Here is a 22,957-nt window from a genome sequence, read left to right as displayed (position 1 = left end):
CTCCCTGTGGTCTTTCAAGAGCTGTGACCGTCCTGTCTGTGCTTTATAGCCTAGGACAGTTGTACAATACCAAATCCTAAAGTAAATGAATGGTTTAGTGGCTTAGTTTGGTTTCCTTTGTTTTGAGGGAGGGTCTCACTCTAACCCAGGCTAACTTGGAACTCTTGAGTCCCAGGCTGGCCCCAAACTCCTACCTCAGAGTCCCATGGGCTATGATTACAGGCACGAGCTACCACACCTAACTCTTTAGTAGTGTATATTAAGGTAAATTTCTTAAATCTGTATTTATTAAAATGTAATATTAAATGTGTGCGCGTTAGCAGTCCCACTGCTATGTTTCTCACCTAAAAGGACATTTGCACAATCATGTAAAGATACAGGTGCAGGAATGCTCACTACAGCATTGTCTGTAATAGTTTTAAAAAATGGAAATAACATAAATATGAGAATGTAATTGAACAGAATTATGGAATGGCCAGAAAATAAAGTATTGTGTAACTATTGGAAAGTATTAAGTGGTTCTGTGTCCTTATGTGAAAGGAGGTGAAGGTAAACAAAAGTGCACCCATGCTGTGTATGTGTGTGTCTAGACCAGCAGTTCTCAACCTGTGGGTTGTGACCCCTTTGGGGATTGAATGATCCTTTCTCAAGGGTTGCCTAACACCATCAGAAAAATACAGATATTTACATTACAATTCATGACAGTCGCAAACTAAAGTTATAAAGTAGCAACAAAAATTGTCTTATGGTTGAAAACATGAGGAAATGTGTTAAAGGGCTGCAGCATTTGAAAGGTTGAGAACCACTGGTCTAGACTCATTGAAAGACTTGGCAGGGCAGCCAGGATGCCACTCATCAGGCTGCTGCCCAGCCGGACGGCCTAAGTTCAGTCTCTAGGACCCAAATGGTGGGAGGATAGAACCAAAGTTCTCACGTGGTCCCCTGACCACCTGAAGAGTACTGCGGCACATGAACGCACATGTAACACACACAAAACAGATACACGTTGAAGAACCGCCATTCTGGACAATGTCATAGCAAATGATGAGCAGACATGTCCTAAAGGGCCACATGAGACCTTAAGCTAGGTGAGAAGTCAGTCTCAGAAGCTGCAGTCACGGTGTGTTAACAGCCATAGACAGGTCAAGAACGAGTGAGCATGTGCAGAGTTCCAGGCTAGGCCCCTAGCACCGCATAACCAACACCCTTGGGTTGTGGACCCAGAAATTTGAAATTCATAACAGTTTCATGTCAGGAAATACTCTTTGTTTTGTTTTGTTTTGTTTGTCTTATTTCAACTATTTATAAAGTCAAATATAGCTGGCCCACAGGCTGTCTTCTGCTAAGCCCTGGTGGAGAGTTGAGGGGCGAGCACTTAGAAAGTATTGGAGGTACATTCATGTGTTCCTTTCTTCAATTTAAGAAGAGACTGTCAGACCTGGTGTGAAAGCACCGGTCCTGTACTCACCCTTTCCTTGGAGCGCACGGAGACCAGCGAGCTCCCAAACCTTGAACTGGCCTGTAAAACATGCACACCATGGTTGCTCAGCAGTTGAAGTAAGTGCAAGGGGCTGGGGGGCAGGGGGCCAGGTCAGACCTTTGGGGGTCCTTACCTCGGGAGAAATTAGTACATGCTGTGCCTGGAAGGAAAGCAGTGGGAGACTGTTAATGTGATTACTAATGCAGAGCTCTGAGCCAGTCTCACAGCTTCATGCTCACATTTCAACATTCCCGGAGTCTTACAAGTGCGCCCTCCAACTCTAGAAATCCTATTTACAGGAGCTTAGATTCTAAAACGGAACCCCTTATATGAAATCATTTACATGGAATGTTTGCCCTGTGGCCTAGAATAGAATCAGCATATGTGACCAGTGAGCACCTCTTCAGGAAGGTCAGTTAAATGGGCTTATCCCAAGATAAAAGAGTTGGCAGATAATAGAAGCCCACCCCACCCCATCTCAGCAGGACCTCCTGTAATCCAGGCTGGCCACAAACGTCACTGTATATCCAAGGCTGTCCTTGAATTACTGATCCCCCTGCCTCTACGTCTGGGGTGCTAGGATGACAACTGTTACCACCATATCCAGATTCCGCTAGAAAACAATACTTTTTTTTTCCCATAAAGTGCTTTCGGGTTTTTGTTATCATTTTTTAAATCTTTTATTATTTGTGTTGTCTGTGCCAAGACGTGTGGAAGTCAGAGGGCAACTTCTGGGAGTGGGTTCTCTCCCATGTGGGTCCTAAGCAGTCAGGATTGGTAGCAGGCACCTTTACACACTGAGCCCCCTCACGGGCCCAACCACGCTTTCATGTTCTCCTTGTCCAGAATGCCTTGGTCCAGAATTTTGGATTTGGGATCTTTCTGATTGTGAAGTAGCTACAGATACATAGTGAGATCGCCAAGGGATGGGCCTAACACTGAACAGGAGATGTTATCAGGCCCACAGCCTGACAGTTCTATACGGTATGCTAACGATTTTGTACATGAGACCTATCTCCCACTTTAGAATTTCCACTTGCAACATCATGTCAGATCTCAAGAAGTCTTTGCTTTTGCTTCTGCAGCATCTCAGATTCTAGGCTGGGAATGCTCAACTTGCCTACTGTTTTATTAAAATCAGGAGTTTCAGGCCAGCCTGGACTCTACCTTAAAAAAATAAAATCAAGTTAAAAATTGTGAACAAAATCAGACATAATGTGATCACATGGTTTAACCAGTTTTAGAAACAGGTCTTAGCTCCAGTCCCTGGCTGCCATTCGCAGTGTGACCTGAACGGAAGCCCTCTGTCTTCAGGCTTTTTGTCATTAGCATCAAGTGGCTTCATAGCGTTGATGGGGCTTCAGCTGCCCACAGCGCCTATTGTGTGCACACTTCAGGACATGACACTGCTAGCCTGTACCACCTGCACTCGCAAAGCAGAGGCAGGAGGACTGTGACGAGTTCCAGGCCAGAGTGCCCCACATAGCGAGACCCTGCCTCCACCCCCTAGCCCACGGTAGCAACATTTCTAGAATACACTCTGGCCAACAGGGGAAGCTCTGGAGAGTAGATGTCTAAGTGGGCTAGTTTTAATGCTCATCTTTGTGTTTCTATATTGCCTACATTTTCCACACTAAACTCATTCATTTCACAGTTTAAAAAATAATCTTTGTTTGTTTTTGAGACAGGGTTTCACTTTGTAGCCCTGACCGAGAACCCACTATGATAGACCAGGCTGGCCTCAAATTCACAGAGACCCAAATGCCTCTGCATCCTGGATGCTGGGATCAAAGGCATGTGGCACCACACCTTTTTACATTTAAGGAAGATAATAATAGTAATTAATAATAACAATAGCGGCCAAGCTAAATGCTTAACAACACATGGAAACCCATTAGAGAAAGGAGTAACACAAAGCAATAAATGAGAAACAGGCTGCAGGTGTTCGTGGGACTCCAGTGTGGCCAGAACCTGCTTTTAGCCATCTGCCCTGGGCACCTGGTCAGGCCATGGCCAGCTGTGAACAAGGATCAAGTCCAACTGGGCTCCAGCCTCAGAGGCCAGCAGCAGAGCTGGAAGCACATGGGCAGCACGCTCCTGGCCGATGACTAAGCACAGGACCTCCCCCTTACCTTCTCCTCTGGGCATGGAGACAACCAGGACTTGCATTTGCCTGTCATGTCACCCAGGGCGGTATCCTTGCCGTTATAAATGTACACTCGCCCGTCTTCTCCCCCAAGCAGTCCGGAAGTGACGTCTGTTATCCTCAGCGGGGCGGCCATGATGATTTCATCTGTTAACAAAAAAGCAGAAGGAGGCATTAGACCCCTATCAGCCCTGCTTCCTCCACCTCTGGAATCTGACCCTACCTCCCACAAGTAATCAGCATGGCTGCCCCCAGAGGCAAGTAAAGGCCTCTGTTTCCCACTGTCACCAATCGGTAGTGAACCTGGTGACTCCCTCACTTCCGGAAGTGCAGCTAGCTCTTGTGCATCTAAGTTCGGGTCTATCAGAAACCCTTGGGGCCAGGCGTGGCACCTGTGTAGTGCCAGCACTTGGGAGATGAATGCAGTAGGATTGGTGGTTGAGAACCAGCCGTGGCTGCATGAGGAGTTGAACGCAAACCTGGACTATGTGAGACTTTGTATTAAAAAAAAAAAAAAAAAAGTCCCTTGGGCTACTGCGCTGTCCATCAGAGGGCAGAACTTTGTGCATCTAACTGGGACACATTGATGATAAAGAGAGTTAACGTTAGCTAAAGTCACTAACCCCAACCGTACCTAAGCCATCATCATCCAGGTCGGTCAGGTGTAGAACGCTACCAAACCGAGAAAAGCGCCGGTCTCCGCTGAAGGTGCTGAGCAGGGCGGGCTGTGTATTCTCGGGGTCTAGCTTGTACATCCGAGTGGCTCCTCCCTGGTGCAGGGTCATGGTTAGGAATGCCATTTTAGACACGTCATCTGAAACAAGCCACAGGGCCTCCTGGCATCATAAGAGTGAAGGTAGGATCCCATGTGTCCCTCAGGCATGTGGCCTTCAAGTGCAGCGTGTTCTCACACTGTCCTGTCGCCAGTGACCACGCAGCCAAGCCCTTGCCAGAAACACACTTACTATACAAGTCTCTTCCCCTCTTACAGCAGGCAGACATTCTGAAAAATAGAAGGGCCCTAAGCAGGGAGGGCCTCGGGGCACACTGGCTGCTCTAGTTTGGGACTCTCCCTGAAGTGCCTGTCCCATCAGGAAATTAGCCCAGAATTTCCCCAGCTCTTGTTTCTGTGCCTAAGGCTCAGCCCCTCCTTCAGGACAATGTCAAAGTGGCACACAAGCGTTTCCCTCAAAGGATAGCTAGCCGGTAGAATGAGAAAATGTAATGTATATATATAAGAACAATTACATTTTTGAAGACCATTTGACATAGAAGCATGCTTACTTTTTCAGTTAAGCATGCAAACTATATGAGGAACTTGCGGGTAGATCTTCTGCCCTACCCCCCCCCCCCCCCACACACACACACACTCCAAGTGGCCAGCATTATTAAAGGACTTGACTACCCTAAAACTAAAATTCCAAAATAATAATAATAAATAATGTAAATGTTTAAAAATGTAAGTTAAGCTTTTTAAATATTTATTCTGGATATGTGTGTCTCGTATGCACAGTGGCCAGAAGGTGGCGTTGGAGGCCTTGGAGTTACAGGCAATTGTGAGCCACGTGATACGGGAGTTAGAAGAGCAGCCAGTGCTCTTAACTGCTGAGTCATCATCCATCAATCCCATAATTTGGGGGTGTTTGTTTATTGAGAGTCTCATGTAGCCCAGGATACTCTTAGATTCATTATATAGCAGAGTCTGGCCTTGACCTCCCAATCCTCCTGCCTCTGCTTGGCCTATAGGAGTGGGAACCAGCAGAATGAATCCCAAGCCTCTGGTGAGCCTGGGCTAAATAGGGTCTCAGTAACAAAACCGGAAACAGAACAGAACATCTCTTCTCTAGCTCTGGGGTCAGTAGCAGGGGAGCTTTAAATTCACGGTCCTGCATCATGGTCAACAACTTCTGAAATAGATACCATAGCTCTTTTGTAGGTGATGATATAGAAGTTCAGAGAGGTTAAACAGCTACTCCAAAGATACACAACTTGCTATTCACGAGTTTTTTTTTTTAACAGAGAATGCTTAAGTCCACTTGTTCCTGACAATTTCCCATGACCTTCTGTGGAGGCAATATGATCAAGGGGCCTCGTGGAATGTGGGTGACCTACCGTGAGTAGGGGCTCCAACCAGCAGCACTTGTGTCAGGGTCCCATTCACCCTCACATGGCCACTTGACAGGGAGGTACCCAGCTTTCCCATCGCCTGCAAGGAACAATTGATGGTCACTGCTCAGCCAGGGTCACCACAGCATGCCTTGGAGAGGGAGGCGTCAGTACCTTATCTCCTGAGACAGTGACTGCGCTCTGGCAGTTTGGGGGAAAGTAGCCATACACCCTTCCCAGGCTGTTTTTCTCGTGGTTCCTGCGGCTTGAGCGTGCCATCCTGGAGAGAACACGATGGTCAGTGGCAGGTGAAGGCGCTGTTCCCGGAGGGGTTCAGTGTCGGGGAAAGGAGCTGAGCCTCAGCCTGCCGTACACCCTTGGGCTCTGTCCTGCGCCCCTGAACTTCGGGCCCTGGCTCCTACGAAGTTAATCTCCCTGACATGGAGGCTCCCAGGCTCGCTTACACAGACCCTTCTACCTCCCTACGGCAGCAATAGGAGGGATGCCAGATACCAGCGGTGGAATCACACTCTCTGCCCACCCCACTGCTGGTGTCCCTAGGCGGGAGTCCTGACAGCCAGTACTTCAGAATCGGACTATTATAGACAGAGGGTCACCAAGTGAGGCGAACGCTGAGGAGAGCAGTAATCAGATATGACTTAGTCCTTGTAAGAACAGATCGGTACACAGATAAAACAGGGGGACGTGACGTTCTCATGGTGGAAGTTGGGAAATCCACTCTCGTTGGTCCCTATGGGGCCGAATGATTGACTTGCCTTCCAGATTGTTTTAGTGCTGCAGATACAGAGTCAAGTGGCCTTGGGTTTTCTGTAGTTCCCTTTTATCTATTAGGCTTCCACTCACTGACCATCTCCGTGTCTGACGACTATCTCCCACCAACTCAGAGGCTAAGGTTGTCATCAGAGAGCCTCTGAAGCCAGCAAAGATTCTTCGGTTTCTGTAGCCACCTAACTGGTTTTGTTTTGTTTTGTTTTCACCAAATTATTTGGGGGAAAAAATGAGTTGGCGTCTTATCTTCTTTTTTTTTTTTTTTTTTGTTTTCTGTAATAAATAATTTTGTGAAATCATTTCTGCATTGAAACATGATGTTATTTGAGCAACCTGAATCTGTGCTCCTGCACCCAGTCACTCATTGTTGGCTCAAGAATAAACCATTTCTGGAGCTGGAGAGATGGCTCAGCAGTTTAGAGCGCTGGTTGCTCTTCCAGGGGACCCGGGTTTGATTCCCAGCACCCACATGGTGGCTTATAATTGGCTGTAACTTCAGTTACAGGGGAATTCGACTCCCTTTTCTGGCCTCTGGGGGCCCTTGTATACAAAGATTTTGAAAAAGAATAATCTGTCTTATTTTCTTCGGAAAGGGCTGTTGTTGTCTTGCAGAGATGACTTTACAAAGACAGAAAGAAGACAGCTATCAATAAGCCAAACAGAGGCAGAACCCTGCCCACACTTGGAGCTAGGACTACCAGCTTCCAGAACAGTAAAAGGAAATATTTCTGTATTTAAACAATTCAGCTGAGGAACTGGTTGTGGCAGTTCCAGCAAGCCAGTGAACTTACGAGCTGCAGCCTCTAAGATGAATTCTGCAACCTCCTCTCAGGGCTGAGGGTACTCCTTCTAAGGGCAACAACCATTTACCCCTTTCTTTGCACCCCACACCTAATGAAGTCCCACCATAGCTGGCACCTGCCCCTGTGTGTGTCGATTCCCCAGATCCCAACACTGACCTGCTGACATTCTTCCAGGTCGGGCTCCCAACCAGCAGCAGGGTTCTGTTTGCCACTGTGACCCCATGAAGGGAGTATCCAAACCAAGCGAAGTCCTCCTCACCGCTCACCTTCCAGTCAGCTTCCTCCACAGTCAGTGTTTCTAAAGAAAACCGTCCATCAACCAACCAACCAATCATCAATCAGTGAAACTCAACCCCAATACATAAACATGAAAGAAAGAAAGAAACAAACGAACAAACAAAAAGGTGTGGTGTAGGCATGGTGGCACAAATCTATAATCTCAGAACTTAGGATGTGGAGATAGAAGGATCAGGGGTTCAAGGTCTTCCTTGGCTGTTTGTAGTTCGAGGCTAGCCTGAGTAGTCTAAGACCCTACAAGAATGAATGAGGGGCACCTATTCCCTTTATTGAGGGAGGCCCTGGAATAGAAGGACTGAGTCTTGATAATGAACATATGAGAACCAGGTCACCCCTGAGATTTTGCCAGAACCTGTTTGTTATATATGGATCCCGGGATCCCAGCATTAGAAGTAGATATCACACTTCAGACAAGAAGTATGTTTCTGGAGCTCATTTTCAAAGGGTGAGGAGACTATTTAGAAAAGCCCTTCTCCGAGTCCTCAGAGAAACGGGATGGCTTTGGTCCTCAGCTTTTATACCGCTTGTATTTTGCTCTTTGAAGCTGAAATAACCTCATGTCCCCTTTGTATCTGGATCAAGAAACCAGGTGACTTTTTGTATACTCAGTGATTATTATTTATTAAACATTTATTTATTGTGTATGTCTGTGTGTGTGTGTGTGTGTGTGTGTGTGTGTGTGTGTGTGTGTGTGTTCGAGCATCCATATGACATGACCTGCATGCAGAGGTCAAAGAACAACATTTCCCTGGGAGTCAGTTCTCTCTCTCTACCATATGGTTGTCAGGCTTAGCAGCAAGCTGCTTGCCCGCTGAGCCGTCTCACCTGCCCCCACTGGCATTTCTTTCCCCATCTTTTGCCAGTGTCTCTATCAGCACGAGAGCCCTTCCGTTAGCAAGTGACATTATAGCACAGTCAGGAAAAGGACACAGGCCCAGAAATGTAAGAGATGCCATGGCAGCCAGTCAGGCTGTGACCTCTGCCCTCCCCCACCACACACACACCAGCTTCTACCTGTGTCACTCTGTCTGGGGCGTGAATAAAAGGCAGCCACAATCCCTCTCTGCTTCCCTCCACCTGGTGCGAAAGGTGAGCTGATCACCAGATCGGGGTGGCCGTCTCCATCTGCATCTGCTGCTAAGAGGGTCCAGCCCAAGTTACAGTAGGTGTCCTGGGGAGGAAAATAGGAGAGAAAGCACAACCCGTGAGCCCCCCAGGCCACGGGGCAGCACCTGAGTGAGGCCCGGATACAAGGCAGGAACGTACCTTGCAGGAGATGGTGATGTTGGGGGAAGAAGACAGCCTTCCTTGCTGGGAACCATAGTAGACATACACTGAGCCCTAGACAAGCACGAACGGCAACAAACCATAATGCGTTCATGGTACCAAGAACAGTAAGCCCTAAATGACAGCAAAGCAGAAGGGATGCACTATGCCCAGAAACACAGCCTGGAAACTGCGGTTTATCACTGCTGTTTGTTTAACACAAGGTTTTGCTATGTGTTCACTCCATACTGGCCTGGAACTCACTATGCAGGCCAGGCTGGCCTTGAACTCATAGCAATACTCCTTCAGCATTCTGGCAGGGATGACTGGCATGTATCACCATGCCTACCTATGTCTCTTTTAAACCTTCACTTCCATGAGACTTAAGAGAGGCCCCAAATCAAGAAAAAAAAAAAAAAGGCCATTGTTATCCCTGCCTTCCAGTCTGTAGTCACTGCCGTGTTCTGCAAAGGACCTGACCCAGTCAGCTCTTCCTCTCGGTTCCTGTCACCTTCCTGCCAGGCACACTGCTCCCCAGCCCTGCCCCTCCCCACCTCTGCCTTACATTGTAGGTGAGCTGCCCTGAGCCCACAGAGGGAGCGCCCACGGCCAGGTCAGGCAGCCCGTCCTTGTTGAAGTCCAGCACGACCAAAGCTGAGCCAAAGCGACCTGAAGGCTAAGGAAACACAAGTTACTTCTTGGGGCTAGGCATGAGCTTCAGACTCCCAGCACGGAGAGCCTAGGCCCCCACCTACTGCCCACGGGCCTAGCCCAAAACCTCAGTGCTTTGTAGCCACATCTGGGACACGTCTGGGTAGCTCTGTCTTAGGGGGACTTTGGGCAAGACTGTCTATCTTGAGAAGCTAAAATACAAGAAAGCAGTAAGTTCTTAGGAGCTCTAGGTTTGTAGAAATGGTTTTGGGTATACTCCAACTCAACCTACACCTACAGTTGTGTGTGTGTGTGTGTGTGTGTGTGTGTGTGTGTGTGTGGTGTGAGGGTTGAACTGAATGTCCCATACATGCTAGGCAAGTACCATTTAACTGTGTTCCCAGACTTTTAAGGGGTTTTTTGTTGTTTGTTTGTTTGTTTTTATTTTGAGACAGGGTCTTGCTAAATTACCTGAGCTGGCCTTGAACTCACTTTGTTACTTAGGCCTTGAACTTGTGACCCTCTCTTCCCTCCTAGTTTCCTGAGTAACTAGGCTGGCAGGCCAACGGCACCAGGTCCGGCTGAAAGTAGCTAAGTAACAACCACAGAGTACCAGCAGCAGCGACTGATTTCTGGTGAGCACTCATGACGGGGTGGTAGAGCCACACATACAGCCTGGCAGGGTCACTGCCAGCCTAAGATGGCTGCTATGCTTCAACTTAAAGAAATCAGTGCAAAGCCAGTCTCCCAGCTGCAACGGGCCCATTTCACACATGCGAACACCATTTTCAATGATTCTCACATCACAGAGCACAGCTGTGGAACCTGCCCATCAAGGCAGAAAATTCTACTGAGCTTTACATGGAGTAAGTTAGGCACTATTGTTATTAACATGGCGGTTCACAATGGAAAAACCGGTTCTATCCCAACACAATTTGTTCCCAACATAGGTTTGTTTTTTTTTGTTTGTTTGTTTGTTTGTTTGTTTGTTTTTTTCTGTTCCTGTCTAAAATCAGCCTAAACCTACCTCATCAACTCCTCCATGCTTTCCACAGCTTACACCACAGGGAATTGCCTGGTAATGGTAATGTTGCCACATCACGTTTGGCCCAGTGCCCCATATACTATCCATTGACTAATTCCTGTGGTGTATGCAATGGTATTTGTAGCATCTGGCCTTTTGAAATGATCCAGAAACATGACAAAGAGCAGAGGGCTACTCCAGGGTTAGATGCGTGTTAGGGCAGGGTGAGGACCAGTGAAGAGCCTAGCCTTGCCCTCTGGCGATGTGTCAGCTCCAGCAGCTGTGATGTGTGGCCCTGCTGAGATTCAGCTACTCACAGCAAAGCGCAGAGTAGCTTTGAGAGGGCAATCCTAATCCTCCATGGTAGCCAAGGACACAGGGAGGCTCATGGTGACACAGGGCTGGGCACAGGCTTCCAAAGTCTGGTTCATGCCTTCTTCTGGCCATCTTCCAAAACGCCAAAGGTCACAGGGGAGGAGGCCATTGCAGAGCCATCGCTTCCTCTCCCATGTGGACTTTGAGAGTGCTAATATGCAGGAAGCCGCTGCCCAGAATTTCAGACTTTACCTGCCGGTCTAACAGCAGTGAGTGCACAGCAGTAAGAAGAGACAAGGACAGCTTGATTTAGTTTGGAAATATTTCATGTGGTATCAGAAGACCCCAGAAAGTGGAACGACCTTTACAGTGTGACCTCATACACTAGGCTAGGAACTCACTTCCGATTGGCAGGGCCAGGGCTACATAGTGAATTCCAGGGCAGCCTGGGCTACAGTGTGAGACTCTGTCCTTTAAAATAGAAGAAGAAATCAAATTCCAAATGCCCACTTGAAGCCGTTGTAAATAACATGTATGTGTGGGGAAGACCGGGGCTGCTCTCCTTGAAGCCTAAACTAGATCACAAAGCCCTTGAGCTTTACAGACAGGTGTGGTGTCTTTTCTCTACACAGCATTAATAACTAGCAAGAAATAACTTGCCCAGCCAAACAGCTACCATCAACCCCCCAAATCTAGTTCCTAATCCAAGGCATTACGCAGACATTCAGAGATTCAGCGCTAGGCGAATGCCCCCAAAGCCTCTTCCATAACTAACAGCAAGGCTCTGGTGTCCCTCCTTGCTCCTAAAATGGCTAATGTCTTCTGTGTCTGCAAAGCCCTCCGGGGCCCTAAGTAGTTCCAAGAGGAATGAACACTAATTCAATGATCAACATAAACAGTGACTGTTGTTTTTCCCTGGTGACAAAAAACTTCTCTAAGCAAAGCAATAAGATCTAATCAAAGCCTGGAGTTCAGAGATGGGCCCAAAGCAGCTTTTACTTTGACAAATATCCCATAGTTATGAAGGAGGGTTACACAGGAGAAACAATGAAGAGCTCAGGGAATTCTGTCTTTACCACTGTAATGCATCACAAGAAAATGCAGCTGTTGGCACTATCAACCCCAGTACTTAGAGGAACAGGCATTAAGAAGTTCAAGGCCTGCCTGGGATACACAGTGATTCCAAGGCAGCCTGGGCTACAGTGTGAGACCCTGACTCTTAAAATAGAAAAGAAATCAAATCCCAAATGTCCACTTTGAAGCCACTGTAAATACCATGTGTATTTGGGGAAGGCATGTTTTTCATCCTCAAAGATAGTAAGAAACGGCGATAAGTGAAACGAAGGTGGCTCTAACAGTGAAAGGTACTGCCTGCATGTAGGCTGCCAACTGTTTGCTACAATAATTATTCTCCTTCCTGGCGACTCAGGTGAAGAACTTGCCTCAATATTTGTCATGTAAGACTGAGAGGGACAGTGGCTCATCAGTAAAGTGCTACCCTAGAACCTCTCCCATAAAGGGGCTGGGGGCACAGCTCAGACAGTGATAGAGCACCTGCCTGGACTCCCCCAGTGGAGACGAGACTGTGGCTCAGCGGTGGAATGTTGGCCTAGAATCTTCCAGCAATAGGTTGAGGGGGAACCCAGGGATGTGCCACCTGCCTAGAACCCATCAGTGAGGGGCTTGCGTGTGGCTCGGTGTTAGAACACTAGGCTCCCCAGGAGAAGGTCTAGGAGTAACGCTCAGTGGGAAAATGCTGACCCAGAATCCTCCTCCAGTTTGGGGGTGTGGTGCTCAGTGGTAGAGTGTTTGCCTAGTGCCTCCATTGAAGACCGTGGCCAGGACTTAGTAATAGACTATTTGTCTTACGGTGACCCCTGGTGAGGGTGACGGGGCACTCAGATGTAGGAGGCTTGCCTAGCATTCTCAGTGAGGGACTGTGGGCAGGGCTCAGCAAAACAGTGCTTGTGGCCCGAGTGAAGGGTTGGGGTGTGCTCAGTGGTAGAGCACTTGGCTGACATGCATGAACCCCTGGATTTAACCCCCAGTGCCAGAAAATCAAAACCAATAAAAACATTCCAAAATGTCACCAACGGCTTACTCACCCCTGGGAGGGAAAAGATGTGATGGGGGTCTCACCTGGCAGCCCTCCAGGATGCTGTGGGCCTCCTTGTCTAGGTCCAGGTCGATGGGGGGCAGGCCCAGGTCGTTGCCATAGATGATGTACACACGGCCAATCTGGAAGCGGCCAGGGTGGCTGTAGCCTGGTGCACCCACCACGAGGTCACCGTGCCCATCCTGGTTGAGGTCGGCCGAGGCCATGACCCTTGGAGAGGCAGAGGGTAGAGGGTTCCAGTAACACTGCCTGCTCTCCTCTCTAGCACCCAGCAATTTAGCTTTTCTGGCCGACTCTACATTCTGCATGATTTCTGGGAACATTCATTTGGGGGCTGGGGGACTATATCATTTGTGGATTCAGAGTCACTCTACACAGAGGGAACAAAACAAAAACGGACAGCTAGAGGCATCTGGGCCTTTCTGGAACGTAGAACCAGAGTCGGGGGACAAGCTTCCTCAGAGAGCTCTGTGTCCCACAAGCAGCCATGAGACCCTGGGGTTGGCCTGTTTGGTCCATTGCTTCCTTACCAAACACATGGTTTATTTCTGCCCTAAGAGCACAACCTAGTTTTTATGGCATTAAATTCAGTAGCCAACATACAAAGGTGTGAACTGATATTTCTAAGGTGGGGAAAGGCCATGCCTGTATTAAAGATTCTACAGGATTGATTGGAAGCTCCTTTTTGTGGAGAGCTGGAGTGCTGTAAATCTAAATTATCTTGGACCGTCTGTGGTGTCTCAGGGGCCGTTCATCACCCACCTGTGTCTGGCCACAGATCCTTGAGATAATCAAGGAAGTTCTTTGGGGATGCATTGCTAGACCCCTAGCTTCAACCAACCGCAATTCTAAGAATGTCATGGAGACCATCTGAGGTCTGTAGCAGCCATTTTACTCTAACCAGCCTGCTTGGCATTCCTGCCAATATATTTTGTTGTTTGTTTGTTTATTTCGAAACAGGGCTTTACTATATAGTCTCATCTAACCTGAAACTTGCTATGTAGACCAGACTAGTCCTGAACTCATAGAGATGCTTCTGCCTCTGCCTCCCAAATGCTGGAACTGAAGTGGTGTGCCACCATGCCTGGCCCCACCAACATATTTTTAAAGAGTCTGGATTTGTAATTTTCTTTGTTATATCACTATTAAAAACTCCATGAAATTGTCACCACATTGGAACACAGTATTTGGGATGACCTGAAACTGTGTTCTTGGACCATGGCTACTCGTAGTTGTCTCTAGAATACACTCTTTCTTTGAGATGAGAGCTATGCTTTTCTATCAAGTAAATACTTCTTGTGGGACTTGTGACTAACTGGTCACAGAGATGACAGTCAATGGTTCACATGTCACCCTAGGACTGAAATAAACAAAAGTTATGCCTCTTCTAGCTCCTATGACCATGGAAAGAACAATTAAAATGGCATTGGGGGAAAGGACAAAGCAGTTTCTAAGATGCCAGTAGAAGGGGAAAGGCCAGAGATGAGCCCCTGAGGCTAAAACTAGCCAATAGGTAAAGAAAGACCTGCTTCTTGTGGCTGCCATTCCCGCCTTTGGCTCCTTCCAGGCGGTGACTAAGAAGAACCTGTACTAATACATGGTTGACAGCAGAGAGGCAGAATTCACCTCCCAGCCCCCTGTGCTTGCTGCATGTATCAGTGTTCCCCAAGTAAAGGCCACCAGAAGCCGTTCTGAGAAGACATAGCAGTGCTGCCAAATCATCCCCAAGAGCCCCTTTCATCACCTGGTTGGGTTCAAAATGAAAAAGAATCCCCAACTCTCTCTATAAAGTGATCACCGGGTACCAGGCTTTCACTGCAAGAAGCAACAGTATTTAAATCAGTATTCAAATCAAGCTCTGCTTGATTCTTGGAGTATCATTACACTATGGGGGGAGGGGAGCTTGATGGGAGGAAGGTCCATGATAATAAATCCTCAAGCACACTAGGGCCTTGAAGATATTCTACAAAATGATACGTGGTTGTTACTCAGCAAAACGAAAGATCCTGATGCTTAACTATATTTGGCCAACTATAAAGAGCTATTGAAACTTATATAGCTTAGCCATTAAATTAGTAATTTTCTGATGATGAATTAATTAGAAAATGGAGTTATTTTTGTTTGGTTGTTTTGGGTTGATTTCTTCATTTGTTTTGAGACATGATTTCTCTGTGTAGCCCTGGGTGTCCTAGAACTTACTACGTAGACCAGGTTGGCCTCAAACTCAGAAATATGTCTGCCTCTGTCTTTCTGGGTGTCTGTACTATAGGAAAAAAAATGGTTCTAATGCAACCAAGGCACTCTGCGGGAGCCTTTCTGGGGAGCCACCCTCAAGCCTCTCTCTTTGACCATCCAGCTCACCCCTGTTCACTTGTGGTATTCGTGTGTTTAACAGGCAGTCAGGAAATGAGTTACTTCCAAATAGTGCAAAAGGCTTCCAGCTCTACACCTATATAAAGAACAGGAGTCAGAACTCTGCCAGCCTGGGAGTGAATCTGGGACCTTACGACTTCACTGCAACAAATATAGTTCTTTTCTCTTTCAAAAATGGGGGTGTTTGTGAACCAATTTTCTGGGACTGGAGAGATGGCTCAGTAGTTAAGAGCATGATCACTCATATGGTGGCTCAGAACTGTCTGTAAGTAAAGTTCCAGGAAATATGATGCTCTCTCCTGGCCCTCAGAGGAACCAAGCACACACATGGTACACATAACATACATACACTCAGATACATAATTTTTTTAAAAAAAGAATCTTAAAAACATTTTTTTTAAAAACCCTGTGCTGGTTACTTTTGTGTCAACTTGACACAAGCCAGGGTCATCTTGAAAAAGGGAACTTTGGTTGAGAAAAATGTGTCCATCAGATTGGCCTATGAACAAGTCTATGAGGCAATTTCTTGACTAATGATGGATGTGGAATGGTCCAGCCTACTTTGGGCATGCCACCCGTAGGCAGGTCATACTGGATTGTATAAGAAAGCAGGCTGAGCAAGCCATGAGGGAAAAGCCAGTAAGCAGCTTCCTCCATGACCTCTGACTCAGTTCCTACCTCCAGGTTCCTGCCCTCATTGAGTTCCTACCTTGGTTTCCCCTGAGGATGGGCTGTGATCTGGACATGGAATCCAGGCAAGCACTTTCCTCCCCAAGTTGCTTTTGATCGTGATGTTTTACCATAGCGGTAGAAAACAAGCCAAGACAGACGCCATTTTTCCCCAGTCTGAATTTGCACAAAAACTCTCTAACAAAACAGAGGCAACCTGAGGCACAGATCAGCTTTCCCCAGGAAAGGAGCAGGGAATATGCATTGTAGTTAGGTTGACTCATGCTCCAGCCTTTGTCCCGCAACCTTCTGTAACTGCAAGGTAGCCATGGCTCAGTAGGGAGGAGTTCACCCGAACTTGGAATAAATTCATTTTTCTGCTTCCTAATTTCTTCTAAAATATAGAGAAAGTAAGGCTTACAGACCTGTCTGCCTGGTCAACGCAAACGAGGCCACCCCAAAGCTGATGAGGGTCTGAATGGGATACCACATTCCCAATCTAAGGAGCTCATCCTTACCAGCCAAGCCTGGCATAGGGAACAGTCAGGAAGTAGGAGGCAGAGGGGCTCGAGACATGCTTTAGAGACCTCTGGGAGCTGCCAGTGAACATGGTCCTCAGGTTCCTTTCCAGAGTTTGGTACACAAAGGTTACGGATTCCTGAAATGAAAGGTTGTCTTAGATGCATCGCCAATAGGAACCATGGGACTCTGAGGGAAAAAAATGAGTTCTCACAAGTGCTGACAAATCAAACATCTATCCACAGCAATATGCTAGCTTAAGCCAGGCAGTAGGGACAGCCAAGTCACACTGAGATGAGCTGAGGAGTGGTACAGGGGGATAGCCGGAGAGGAAGAGTCAACCGAGATTTCCTCAAAACCAGCCTTGATTTGAAGATTCAAACCCAACAAAAGATGTTTTCTTTTTGGACATCATCTCACTAAAAGACTCTTTTAGCCTAGAATTCAGTGTGTAGACCATGCTGGCCTTGAACTCATGGAGAGCTGGCTCTGCTTCCCAAGTGCAAGGACTAAAAAAAAGCATGCCTGGCCAACAAGGGAATTTTTGCCAACCAAATTTTAGGATAGGCAAGCCTGTTTAATCTAGAACCAGAATTATATTTGTTAATAGATGATTCATTTTTCAAACAAATGAACTGAAACAACACCTGGATTCCAAAGAGCCCCGCCCTCTAAACCAGCGGTTCTCAACCTGTGGGTTGCAATCCCTTTGGCAAACATCTGTCTCCAAAACTATTTATATTACAATTCATAACAGTAGCAAAATTACTAAGTTATGAAGTAGCGGCAAAAATGATATTACCTTTAGAAGGTCACCACAACATGAAGGACTGTATTAAAGGGTTGCAACATTAGGAAAGTTGAGAACCACTGCTATAAGCCACACCCACAGTGAGATGCTATTTGCTTTGACTCTCAAAGTACCTGAGGGACAGGAGAGGACCTTAATACAGCTGGAAACCTGTGCCAGGGAACCTGGGGACAACCAGCTGCCAAGCTTGGAATTCCAAACTTCCCTTTTCCATTTATTTAGTTTTGTTTTTGTCTAGAGACAGCATCTCATTCTATAGCCAAGGCTGGCCTCAACTCACAGTAATTCTCCTGCCTCAGAATTCCAAGTATTGGAATCACCAGTAGGGGCACCATATAGAACTTCCTAATTGTCTTGAAGTATTGTCTACAGAGATGGTGCCGGAAGGTACCCTGCTGGTTGAGGTTACAGTTCATCTAGTCCAGATAGCCATTCTGAGCTTGTTTTCCCCTAATGATGGGCTGAACATGGGCAGCACGGAGGACCCACACTGAATAAAAAGAGGAAGTAAACGGAGCACCAGCCTCCTCGCCCTTGGCTTTCCTTTCAGATAGTGAAGATGTGAGCAAGCAGCCCCACACTCCCACTGCCATGACCACAAGCCGCCATGTTTACATCCCTACACTCCTGTTGCCGAAGCTACAAGCTGCCATGTTTGTATCACCACACTCCCACTGCCATGGCCGCAAGCCACCATGTTTCCTCACCGTGATGACTTCTGCCCCCTCAAATGGTGAATCAAAACAAACCTGTCTTTCCTTGAGGGGCCTTTTCCGTGTAGTTATTCCACCAACAAGAAAAATAACTAGCTCAGTTTCTGCTTAGACATTTTCCCCCTCAGGAAACAAATACAGACACATTTATGTAAAAAAAATAGCTGCATTTTGTACCTTGTCAAGAAATTTAAGGCCACAACAGTAGAGTAAGAAACCAACCGTGTGCTCTTTTATGAAGCCTGTTGAGGGATCATCCCGCGTGATTGTACACGTTGACCTCCAGGAAGCTGGCCCTGACCCCTCCCCTACTCATAGTGTGTGACATTTACATTGTTGTCTTAAACCCTTCTGGCCTTGAGAAGAGCCCCAAACCAGTGCCTACCAGTTTCCAACTCTTGGAACGGTGTCCTGGTTCCAAGCAAATAAAACTACTTGAACCTGCAGACATCCTGACACATCCTCAGCACGGCACCAGGAATGCACTCTTCCACTCATGAAATGCTAGTCACCGTTAAGATATCCCTCAGCACCACTTCCTTCACGCTACCTTTCCCCAATGGCCTCTCAGGTAAGAAGTGACCTCTCTGCCGTCCTCTGCCAACACATGGCAGCTTTTATCACAGTCTACCCACGTAATAGCTGTTGCTGCGTTTGCTGCTCCTATTTGACCAACATTTCCCAAAGATAAGAGTCTCTTTCCCTTTCATGTTCATCCCCACCGTATTAAGGCCTCAAAGATGACCCCAAGTGGTGGCGACACGGTGGCTGAGACAGGAGAACCAGGAATGCCAGGAGTTTGAGGCCAGCCTTATCTATAAAGTAAGATTTTTTGTCTGAGGGGGAAAATAATGACCCTATGGATACATTTCATGTGCAGTGATATCTGTCAGCATGGGACTATGTAGGAAGCCTTCAAATCAGCAAGCAGTAAGGTCAAAGCAGGACTAGCCTAGGTGCCCACAGCGCCTTTGACTGGTCTCTATTGATGTCTTAGGGCATGTCTGGAATACAACACATTTAAAGACCAAGGACACTCTCTGTGGCCTAGCACAAACCCAGATAACTGTATGGACAGATACATGCAGGGACTCTGCAAGCAAGCTGTCCACCCCCTCTTCACTGATAACAGGAAGTTCTCACCGGGGCCCAGGAGCCTGTGCTGTAGAACACGCCTCTTTCTGTGTAGTTCAGGTTTTTCCTGATATCCTTGCTCTTGAACGTGGTCAAATTCCTGTGAAAGTCATTTTTCTGCACTTTTGAGCCGCTGAAAAGAGAGAGGAAGGAAATGATCGCACGCGATAATACCAGAATTTTAACATCAAGAAGTCGAAAAGACAGAAGATATAACTTTGGAAAAAGTTTCACTGCACACAATCTTTGGACAAGTGCATGTCTAAGGCTTAGAAGGAAATCACCTACGAAACTTGATGTTTCTGGGGCTGTGGGTATAGCAGAGTGTGTGTTTGGCATGTGCACGAGCCCTGGGTTCAATGCCCAGCACCAGAAAGAAGAGGGGGGAAGAATCCCACCATAAATGTATTACAATATTTCACCAAAGAGGTCGAGACACCTCTCTACCTACGGAGCGTGGCACCATACAGGCAGATTGACTCATTGGTAAAGAAACAAGCTATGATCAGTTATCTAGTTGAGATACGCTTTCCAGCCAGGATGTGGTGACACACACTTTTAATCCCAGCAATGGGCAGGCAGAGTTTTTTGAGTTCAAGTCCAGCCTGGTCCTGGAACAGTGAGTTCCAGGAGAGCTAAGCTACACAAAGAAGAAACCCTGTCTCAAAATTAAACAAAATAAAATAAATTTCCTAGTTCAGAGATCTTGAACTGGGTACAGTGGCACATGACTGTAACCCTAGCATTTCGGGGGTAGAGATAGGAAAATCAGGAGTTTAAGGGAGCCTGAGATACACAGTGAGTTCAAGGCCAGGCTAGGCTACATAAGATACTATCACACACACACACACACACACACACACACACACACAAATCATGTCTATAATCCCAGCACTCTCAGTTGCAGAGACAGGTGGATCTCTGTGAGTTCAAGGCCTGCCTGGTTCAGGACAACCAAGGCTACACAGACAAACCTGTCTTTAAAGAAAAAAAAAAATCCTTAATCTTAGCCAGCCTATACCACAGGTGCCTAGAAGAACTACCAAGGCTTCAGAATGCTGTTTGTTTGTTTGTTTGTTTGTTTGTTTGTTTGTTTTTTAAAGCAATAACCAGATTTACTTTAAATGAATTAAATAACAAAGCTTTGGAAGAATCCTTCCTTTATGTTTTAATTCTCAAAATGCACTAAATCTCCTTAGGCTCTTTCAAGGGAAAGACCTCACTTTAATATCTAGATTATTTTAGGGTTTTTTTTTTTTCCTTTTAAATATCTCATTGATTGTTCAAAGAAACTCCTCTTGGAGTGACCAATTAGCTAGCAAATCGCTGCTTGCATCTGCCTTACACCCACTGTCACATGTAGTCCATGCCGCTATTCCAAGCCCATAGATGTGTTTCCTTCATCCTCAGAAAGACGAGTTATAGCTCAAAGACATTTTACCCATGTATTTAAAGGTCCCCTGGCTGTAAATGGCCCAGCTAGTATAGTAGGTACTTACATCCGTCTGTCCGAAGACCCCCATGCTTCACCCTCTCCATGGCCACCCATCTTGGGGAGGCAGCCTTCTGGAGCCACTTACCCGAGGGTGTTATTCCTCTGGCCATCACAGGAGATAAACAGAGGGTTCTCAGGCAGGTAGCAGTCACTGGGAAACAGTGGAAGGAATTAGGCATTTTTCTTCCTTCCCTCCAAGCATGATGTTGACAGGGAATCAGTGAGGTGCTTTAAATCACTCTCGTCACTACAAGTCCAATGCACTATGCATTATGCCATGGAGTCAAGTCCAATGCACTATGCATTGTGCCATGGAGTCAGCTTTAAACCACCCTCACAGGCTGAAAGAGTTCGTGACCTGGCCATTTGGATAGAGAGCCCAAGTCTTTCTAGACGAGCCTTTCTCTGCCCTCCCGGTTCCTCTGCCAAGCTTGAGGCCAAATATGACATGCCCAGGGTCTGAGAACATGAGACAACTGGATCCCAGCTACAGCACCTTTGCCCAGTTATGCCAGTTACACCAACTAGATCTACAATGTCATCAATTTCATCCCCTTATAAAATTCTACAGATTCAGTAATTAAATAGGAAACCGGGTATCTCTTTTATAAGTAAGAAGACTTTGGAAAATCTAAGGGATGACCTCATTCAATAGGAGACTTTATGGGAGTGCGTGTGGACATTACGGAAGGAACAGGACGTTGAAGGGAATTTATGGAGGCCACTGGGGGAGGAGAAGCATGAGGGCTCTACAGCAAGGGAAAACCAGTGCTGGGAAGGGAACTGGGAAAGGGTGTGGGGAGGAGCTGAGAGCAAGCTTTCTTCACCTCCCCATCAATGTCTCTTAAACCAGACCTGTATCCATTCCACCAACTGAGCTACATCCCATTGCCTCTCCTTTTTGGAGGATTTGTTCACTGTATAAAATAAGAAGATTCATAATGATACTTTGTGTACTAAGACCTTAATCACCCATCCCATTTCTCTCTCCCCATTTTCCTTCTTCCCTCTCACAAACTGCTTCTCCTCCTAATACTGCATGGTGTTTGAGTTTTCTAGGTTCTACGTATGAGAAAAAACTTGAGATTTTTGAGTCTGGCTTATTTTAGTTAATATGATCATCTTCAGCTCCATTCTCCTACAGATGGTATAATTCCATTCTTCCTGCTGAGTAAAACTGGGTTTCATGTTTACACACATTTTTTTTCTATCCATCATGCCAACTCTGAGCTGAGGAATGTCTTTTTCTTTGAGTCCTCTTGCTTCCCCCGCTGGGAGTCAGAAGGCTACGTGGCAAGGCCAGCACTAAACCCTCAGCACGCTCTTGAGGTAGGAAGAGCTCTGGCTGAGGCATAGCCACCATTTCACTGTTTCTTCGGGAAAGCCTACTGCATGCTTCAAATAACACAAACACACTTTAAAAGGTAAGCACCCTTAGTGAGTTGGAGAGATGCTGGTTAATAAAAAATAATACAATTCTTTTTTTGCATATTTTTGTTTCTAGAACCTTCTCTAAATTTTCTATAAATGCTGATCTCTCTCTCTCTCTCTCTCTCTCTCTCTCTCTCTCTCTCTGTGTGTGTGTGTGTGTGTGTGTGTGTGTGTGTGTGTTATCAACTTAGGAAGTTTCATGCGTTGGTAAATTAGAACAGAGACAAGAACTGTTTTCCTCTGTTGTTTCTTCCTGCCTGTCTTTCCTTAGCTTTGTACAGAAGTAGTCCAAAATCACCCAGAAATGGGGGTAGCATTGTTGCATATGGCAAAGAGAGAGGTAGCGGGGAGAGATGAAGAAAGAGAGGTTACTCGTTCTACTATGACTGGACATTGTGAGTTCTGCCAATATAAACTTAACTTCTACCTAAGAGCAACCATGATGATGGAGCTGTCACTTATTAACCACTCGCTGCCTGTTAAACCCTCGGCATGAGGGTTCTCGGTGACTCCTCACACCCTCATAAAGATGGAATGATGAGTGTCCCCATTAAACAGGAAATGTTGGCTTCAAAGGTTTAGCAACTGGTGTCACAAACTCAGTAGTAAGAAGGAGGTGCTGCAGTTCCAAACCCCGCCCTTTGGATATCTAGGCTGGCATGCCCCTAACCATCCTCAGCCAAGCTGGGAAGACGCGCCAGTCAGTCCTTGCAAGCTGGAGGACTTGTATTTGATCCCCAGTGCCTGGCATAGTGGCCTGCACAGTCAAGCAGACCTAAGGAGCTCACTGGCCAGCCTGCCTAGCCTAATCACCAAGCT

At 46.7% G+C, this 22,957-nt stretch overlaps 1 protein-coding gene across 3 annotated transcripts in view; it reads right to left on the bottom strand.

Moving 5' to 3' along the window:
* Gpld1 (glycosylphosphatidylinositol specific phospholipase D1) overlaps positions 1 to 22,957 on the bottom strand; it is a 46,369-nt gene that overhangs the window by 2,419 nt on the left and 20,993 nt on the right. For 2 of the 3 annotated variants that reach the window (XM_021641394.2, XM_021641395.2), the window contains exons 12-25: positions 20,793 to 20,858; positions 19,222 to 19,345; positions 16,554 to 16,693; positions 13,017 to 13,203; positions 9,453 to 9,563; positions 8,888 to 8,962; positions 8,636 to 8,792; positions 7,481 to 7,622; positions 5,907 to 6,012; positions 5,739 to 5,832; positions 4,261 to 4,440; positions 3,613 to 3,773; positions 1,614 to 1,640; positions 1,469 to 1,519 (exon numbers count right to left, since the gene is read on the bottom strand). In XM_021641394.2, coding sequence (XP_021497069.1) covers positions 1,469 to 1,519; positions 1,614 to 1,640; positions 3,613 to 3,773; positions 4,261 to 4,440; positions 5,739 to 5,832; positions 5,907 to 6,012; positions 7,481 to 7,622; positions 8,636 to 8,792; positions 8,888 to 8,962; positions 9,453 to 9,563; positions 13,017 to 13,203; positions 16,554 to 16,693; positions 19,222 to 19,345; positions 20,793 to 20,858 — 1,621 coding nt within the window. Of the gene's footprint in view, positions 1 to 1,468; positions 1,520 to 1,613; positions 1,641 to 3,612; positions 3,774 to 4,260; positions 4,441 to 5,738; positions 5,833 to 5,906; positions 6,013 to 7,480; positions 7,623 to 8,635; positions 8,793 to 8,887; positions 8,963 to 9,452; positions 9,564 to 13,016; positions 13,204 to 16,553; positions 16,694 to 19,221; positions 19,346 to 20,792; positions 20,859 to 22,957 lie in introns of those variants that run through there. The other variant, XM_060372882.1, reaches the window with a different exon arrangement.

This window comes from Meriones unguiculatus, chromosome 19 (genome assembly GCF_030254825.1).
Source record: "Meriones unguiculatus strain TT.TT164.6M chromosome 19, Bangor_MerUng_6.1, whole genome shotgun sequence".
In the NCBI taxonomy this organism is placed as follows: Eukaryota; Metazoa; Chordata; class Mammalia; order Rodentia; family Muridae; genus Meriones; species Meriones unguiculatus.
The sequence above is the reverse complement of the archived record's forward strand: the minus strand, read 5'-3'. Positions and strand labels throughout refer to the sequence as shown.